Consider the following 7,939-nt stretch of genomic DNA (forward strand, 5'->3'; position numbering starts at 1 on the left):
GCCCGGTCCTCCAGTCTGTCCAGGTCCCTCTGGATGGCAGCACAGCTTTTGCAGCACAGCTTTTGCTGCACAGAATGAAATGAAAGACGTGGTGTGAGAGCAAGTGATTAGATAGAAGGTATTTTCAAAGGTGGGTTAAACAGGAGCTAGGATGGATCTCCAGAAGGTGACAGTCCTGTTGTGAGGCCTGGCCTTAGTCCCTTTTGTATCACAGTGATAGCGAAGGCTGCTGCTGCTGCTGCTGCCTTTCCCAAGTTCTGAATCTGAGTCAGTTCAGAAGGAATACAGAACAAATGTGAAATCCAAGCTCTCTGACCATCATTTTACCACCACCGTTTTCAAATGTGGTTGGTTCAAATGTGGCTGTAGATTCAAATGTGGATTAAACAGATAAGGGTTTTATATAAACTTGTAGAGAAAGTGGCCATCAGAAGCTCCCATGAAAATTCTAAATATTGTTAAAGTAATTAGATAACCTAGAGCAAACATAGGTGTGTGATGCTCTCTAAGAGTGTTGTTTGATGGCAAGTGTGTTACTTATGTATATAATGTCAAGCATGAGCATCCTTTTAGCAAAAAAGAATAGCCTTTTCCATCTCCTCAGTCGCATATGGACCTTGCATAGCTCCCTACTGTGAAATCGATGGTGGGTTTTTCCTCCTTTGCTTTGACTCGGAGAGGGTGAGGACCAGATGCAGAAACCTGGACTGTCATCCTTACCTGATAAAATAATTTGTACGTCCGTTCTGTGTATTTTGCTGAATTCATGTCATGTTCTCCTTATTCAGGGTGATGAAGGAAGTGCTTCCCTTTCTCACTGTTAGGCTGAGGGGAAGAAGTTGCTTGAGACTGAACACTTGGAAACGTGARCTGTTCCTGTAGGAAGAGACTTAAGTAGCTCACAGCAGCAGTGCCCAGCTGTGTTACTTTGGCTAAAGTGTAGGAGAGTTCAGACCTAGCAGCTACACCGGAGAAACTGCCCCGAAAGTTCAGATACTGAAAAGAAATGACTTTATGAGAGGAAGGTTTCATGTTTGGTTTCCGTTCAGAGATTTATTTTCAGTGTACTGATGTTAAGCTTGAAACGGAACATATTTGTGAGCCCTTTGGTGTGTCTCTTTGGGGAGAAAGCTCGAATAATTTAGCATAGCCTGTGCTAATATGCTGCTCCTAATTATGCTCAGATGTGTGCTCTGAACAAAATGTGCTCCCGTTCTGCAGCGAGTGGCCACGCATGGATTCATGGAGTTAGGATAACTCAGAACTAATTTCCATCGCAAACAAGCCTTATGAGTCAATGTGCAACCTTGAAAACTAGCTCTATAAAACACTTGCTTCAGGTCCCAGGGTAGTTTGCACTGACAGGACTGAAAATGATGAATATTTGTTCTTCTGTTACATGTGTATGTTGTTGCTTCCCCCCCAGTTGACATGGGTATCTGATAATTCATGCACTTAGTGAGGGCAGGAACTGAATGCACTGTGCTAAAAATAAGGAAAGTTCTCAAATTAAATGTGGTCCCATTAAAAAAGTATGATTGGAAAAATCATTTCACATAAGCATGCAGTAGCAGATAGGAATGCTGCAGTTTTGAAAGGTAGGATTTTTCCTTTATATTTTGTATTTTGGTATATCTGAACCTAGATGATATTTCTCTAGATCTTAAACTCATGAGGAAAAAGATGCAAGTTCTGCTTATGACAAGGAATTATTTCTGCTTATGACAAATATTTGCTTCAGCTGGAAGTTTCTTCATAGTGTCTTTATCTAGAAGCAGTGATTTAAGAAGGTTCATTTTKTAATTGAGCAAGGCAGGTCTATCTAAGCACTTTCAAATGCCTTTGAAGACAGTACTGTGGGCTCCATTATTTTGCAGTACACCTTGTTAAGCATATTTGGTCCAAGAGAAATATCCCAGTGTGTTGAAATTGCATGTTTATTCCAAGTAATCTAGTTGCATTCAGTTGCAGACTGAATCCCTGTTCTGAAAGTCAAAAATGAGACGTCTTTGTGTTGCATTACACAGCCAGCCTAGGGTCACTGCTGGAGTTCAGCTTGCTCTATTATCTTCAAACAATGCGTTTCGGGGACACAACTGCTGCCCAGGCTGTGGTTTGGCCGCCTCTCCTTCCTTTTGTTCTGCTTTAGCTCGAGTGTGGTTGTGTTGTCGTTCTTGAAGGCGTTTTTTGTGCTGCTCGCCTCTCCTCTCTCCCTTCCTACGGGTATTTCGGAAGCTGGGGCTCGACCATTACGAAGAGCGACGTCTAATGCAGGCCAACAGGTTAATAATGACCCTGTTATTTGGGTTTTAACCATCAATAAAAGGTGCTCGTGGCAGTCGGTGCACTCAAACGTCACAAGTGCTCTGTTAGCTTGTGTTTTGGAGCGGCGCCGAGGCGGCGACCGTTTGCCAAGCACCTGAGTTTGCTGGAGGCTGAAATGCAGGAGCAGCAAGAGATGGTTGAGCGASATAATTGAGGAGACTTTGGAAGCCAACCGAGCAGAGATTAAATAGTATTAAGGGCGAGTTTCGGGCCTTTGGAAGGGAATTGAATAGTGGGTCAGTGTGTGTAATCTCCTCGAAGAGCATTTTGCCGAGTCCGGRCTGGAGGCTCGAGGAGTTATCTTCCTCCTAACCTAAGTGGGAACAGCATAAAGGCAAATTGAGAAGAGAAACAACGGAGGTGCAAACTGAAGGGGGAGAGAGTAACCTTKGCCTAAAGGGCGCTAAGATTCCTGGAGGCGGAATATTTAGGAACACTGTGTTGCCATTTTGTCTCATGTTTTCCTAGCGTTCTGTGACRCCAGCTCTCCTGTTCCAGAGGCATCTGGGAAACTCTTCTAGTTTATCTTCATAGTGATTTGTGAAGGATATGCGAATGCATGTGGAAACAAGACACAGATGGTTCAGAAAAGATTAATGAAATAAGATGTGCAGTTCTTTATTTATAGTCTAGGAACTTAGGACCAAAACTCTATTTAATGGAAGCATATGCGATTCTAGTCTATTTCTTTAAATGTCTATGGCGTAGTTGCTAGTTAAATGAGTATGCACAACTTCTTTAAACTGTGTGCAGCATATCTTGCTTCATGGTATCCCTGCCTCCTTCCTGAATTTAGATTTTTCTCTTAAAAATAAATAAAGCAAAGTGAGAGAACTAGATATTTAATTTTTAGAGGCATTACATACAGGCCTAGTTGTCAGCCAGGAAGCTATTGTATTCTCATGTCCTGGCTGCTTCTACCCGCCCTTGCCCGCTTTCTGTTACCTTTTTGGGTTGAGTCATGTGTTTTTCTTGGCATGTAACTTGCAGCCGGAGGATTTTCCTCCCAATCATTTATGTATTATTTTAGATTTACTTTTCCCATGGAAAGTGGTAGGTAATAAAGTGTGTTACACAAACATCATTAAATCATTGTGATACATAAAGAAAGGGTTCATTTTTCCGCTCTTTGCCTTTGTTTTTATTTCTTCCCAAAGTCGACTTTCAGCTTTAGAGTCAGTGTCTGCCATCACCTAGGGAACCTGCAAATAGATCCTTGTGTGTATGAGCCTCTCTCAACATCCTTTATTTGACAATCTCTTTTTCTGGAAGACTTGCAGATTTGAGCAGCATCCCTTTCCCCACGTGCACAYACACACTCCCCCTCTTTCTCTTATTTCCTTGTTCATTAAATAATTCAGAAGGAGTGATTTGTCATAGCCAACATGCATCACCTTTTCTGTTATAAAAACAGAGGATGTTTTTATTTATAAAGTCCAGGGGGGAAAAAAAAGATGTTTTTATAAATGAAGGCCAGAAACTAACTTGTTTGTTTGTTTGTTTGTTGTGTTGTTGTTGTCTTTCGTTCTTGTTTTTGTAATTCTCTGCAGATTTCTACTTCAGTGTCTTGAGGATCTTGACGCCAATCTACGGAAACTGAATTCTCGCTTGTTTGTTATTCGTGGGCAGCCAGCAGATGTTTTCCCCAGGCTTTTCAAGGTAAATGCTAGAAATAGGTACAATTAAAATTCTTCTTTTTCTACTTTGCTTCTGCCAATAAATGTGACCATCACTGGGGTTTCAACTAGGGATATTTCTTATTCTAATACAATTTAACACAAGTTCTGTGGTACATGAACAATTGACTATCTTTGCTGCATTTTTCCTTGCAGGTTATTTTGTTTTGGGGAAAGGCTCTTATTAATCAAATTAAAACTGCTGAGGATTGTCAGTGATATACAATTGGCCAGGGAAGACGAATCTGACATTTAAGACAACAGTGTTACAGTAGGATAGTAAAAGTGAATACTCCTAGATTTTTAGTAGATTTTAGGCCAATCTGTTTACCGTTAACTGCACAGATTACTGCATCATCAGAGCATTGCCTAAGAAGGCAGTAGAGCATAGCATTCAAATAAGAATCTTTGTGTCCGTTCTGGTTCCTCAAAATACCGGCAAGTCTTTATCAGGTATTCTTCATTTGACAGGACTTTTTGGGTTCCCATGCTCTTACATCAAACAGGTACTAAGCATGTGATTAAGCTTCTGTGGTCTTCTTAACTTCTGACAGAAGACTACAGGGAACATGCACCTCTCTCTTATTAAGTAACCTTCTGTGCCTTCCTTTGCCTGAGCTCTACCTGTGCATCAGGCACATGTGGCAGTGCAAAAAGCACACAACGTTGTGAACCTGATGTTAGATTGTGCTCAGTAGATGTCCCTCAAAGGTTAGTAACTGCTCTGATGGTGGCAAACACGTGCAGTTTTGTTTGCTTGCTTGCTTGCTTGTTTGTTTTTTGCCTTGAAGAGGATAACTAAGTAAATTCTGGTAGGTGATGGTGGGTGGAACTTGTGTGTAATGTGAGGTGCCCTGTCACGGATCCTGGGGGATGAATGTTTGACAACAGCTTTGTAATCGGGCTGCTTTTTGCACAAAACCAAAGGACRAAGCCTTCAAAAAGCAGGACACTGATCCATCTTTGTTCTTGCAGAAGGCCCTGTAGAATATTTGAGCTCTTTCCTGTCTATGGTTTTGCTTCCCCCCCTTCCATTTACTTGTGACCCTTGAGAACAGTTTTGCCCCTGTTAAGACCCTGAATTCAGCAGCACCTGCTTTCAGCATTTTCCTCTCCCGTGACTGTTACCATTAGTCTTGAGAACAGCATATGTGAGTAAAATACAATGAGCTGTGATAGGAAGTTGACTAAAAGTGTGTGGCAATTGAGATTTTTATTTGTGCTTATTTTTCACTCTTCCCCCTCCTCCTATCTTCAGGCAGTCCTGGAAAGAATTCGAAATTTGTTTCTCCCCAGGAGGTTAACCTGCTGACAGGGATATGTCAAGAGCRGAAAAACTGAGGAATAATGTCTAGAAGAGCACACAGATACATGCATGACACACATATATGTATATGCACACACGCGCACACACGCACATGTGCGCACACACATGCACACACGCACACATGCATGCACACGCGCACACATGCATGCACATGCGCACACACACGTGCATGCACACGTGTGCACACACAGATGCGYGCATGCTCACACGCACATGTGCACACACGTGCACACATGTGCGCAAGYGCACACCCACATACATGCACACACATGCACGCACATACACACGCACACACATACGCACGCACATGCACACATGCACTCATACACACATGCATACGCACACACACAAGCGCACACACAAGCGCACATGCATACGCACGCAGACATGTGCACACAGACATGCACCGAGACGCATGCACACACGCACCCACACACGCACGCGTGCACACACATGCATACACCCACGCACGCACATGCACTTGCATACACCCATGTATACACGTACACACGCATACATGCACACGTACACACGCATACATGCACACGTACACACGCATACATGCGCACACACACGTATGCACACGTGCACGCACATGCACACGCACACACATGCACGCGCACACACACACGCATGCGCACAGGCACCCGCACGTACACACACATGCACATGCACACACACGCAAGCACGCACAAACACACGCATACACACGCACCCATATACACATGCACACATACACATATGCACACACGCATAGACACCCACACGCGCACACATGCCCACCCGCATGCACACGAACGCACACGTGTGCACACGCATACACACAGACGCATACACACAGACGCATACACACAGACGCACCCACATGCCCGCACACGCACACATGCCCGCGCACGCACACACGAGCACACACATACCCGCACACACGCGAACGCACACATACAGGCACGCATACGCGCACGCACACACGCACACATACACAAGCGCACACACATGCAAACACACATACACACACGCACACGTGCATACATACACGCATACGCACGCACCCRCGCACGYGCCTGCACACATACACGCACACATACACACACCCACTAGTGTGCGCACACACCCACGCATGCGTGTTCGCGCACACGCACACATGCGCATGCACGTGTGCTGACACATACACACACACATATACACACACCTATACACCCCCTCCACACACGCACACTCATGCACACACACACGCGCGCCCCACATGCATGCGCGCGCACGCACACATACCCGCGCATGTACACACGCATGTACACACGCATGTACACACGCATGTACACACGCATGTACACACACACACATATATAGGGACAGATCAATCAAGGTTTATTTGTGTGCTTGCCTAATTCCTTTTTAGAAGTCTAAATGTTGGCGTTTGTTTCCATAAGACTGCAAATCTAAATGTTTTGTGCTGCTGTGCATCTTTTCCAATTATCTATGGAGAGCAGCAGTGGTTCCATCCTGCCCCTGTCCTTCCAGTACTCCTTTCTCTCAGCCTCCATCAAGCAGCCGATCGCTGAAGGACCACGTTTTTATTGTGTTTCAGGAATGGAGCATTGCAAAACTCTCCATTGAATATGATTCTGAACCCTTTGGGAAAGAAAGAGATGCTGCCATTAAGAAACTGGCTACTGAAGCTGGAGTGGAGGTCATTGTTCGAATTTCCCATACATTGTATGACCTAGACAAGTAAGTTTCTGTTTCCTTTTTTGGTTTTAAAACTAGGGTATGACTCTTACTTTGCAACACCAAATTGGATCCAGAATACCTGAAAACGCAGCCTTGGTTTGAGATTCCTTTTACAATATTGACCTGTTGATGAGAGAGGTGTCTTCATCCTTAAATTTTTTCTTCACTCTTGAAATAAGATACTCTTTCCAAAATAAGATATACTGTAGTTTAGTGTATGCCAACCATAGCAATTGAATACCATTTTTCCACRTGTACTGTGTTAAAGACTAAGCTGAAAAAATATTTTTTCAAAAAAATCTGATTTTACTTGCTGTATACRAGTAAGTGGAAAGGCTTTCAAGAAGTATTTTCTATCTGTTATGTATTCAGTACATGATTGGAGATCGTTTGAAATCTGTGTTGCATTACTTAATGTCTTGTTTATATTTCTTCACAGATCTCTGTTTAARTGGATTAGCATTAACTCCCTATTATAGAAACATAATCCACAAGCTATTCAAAAGTATGGCTCGTCTCCTCTTAACGTTGAATAACTTAATGTGGTAGATTCCTGCTCCCCTTCCAGTGAAGGAGAAAATTCCTTTATTACCATTAAACTAATAGTTATTTTTTATCATAAGATGAGATTTTCCTTTCTTTTACCCCTCATCCTCTTCTCCTGATCAGTTATTTCCATCTAATACTTAGTGTAAATAATTTCTTAGCAGTTTTCCCATTTTCCGTTTTAAATGCACTTGAGGGTGGACAGTGTAGAATATGGAAATGGTGTGTTTTGACAGCAGATGTGGAGTATAGACTTAAATTTTTGCAACATTAAGCAGTTGGAGTATTGAATAGTGGCCTCCGTACGAAGTAAAATGCTTTTTTTTGCAAATAGCTT

At 43.1% G+C, this 7,939-nt stretch overlaps 1 protein-coding gene across 2 annotated transcripts in view; it reads left to right on the forward strand.

Moving 5' to 3' along the window:
• The window catches only part of CRY1 (cryptochrome circadian regulator 1), a 36,136-nt gene that overhangs the window by 16,151 nt on the left and 12,046 nt on the right, over window positions 1–7,939 (forward strand). For both annotated transcript variants that reach the window (XM_026052220.1, XM_026052221.1), the window contains exons 2-3: window positions 3,876–3,984; window positions 6,914–7,056. In XM_026052220.1, coding sequence (XP_025908005.1) covers window positions 3,876–3,984; window positions 6,914–7,056 — 252 coding nt within the window. The remainder of the gene's footprint in view (window positions 1–3,875; window positions 3,985–6,913; window positions 7,057–7,939) is intronic.

The sequence above is a fragment of the Nothoprocta perdicaria genome, unplaced genomic scaffold, assembly GCF_003342845.1.
Source record: "Nothoprocta perdicaria isolate Ctin4 unplaced genomic scaffold, notPer1 scaffold_86, whole genome shotgun sequence".
NCBI lineage: Eukaryota > Metazoa > Chordata > Aves > Tinamiformes > Tinamidae > Nothoprocta > Nothoprocta perdicaria.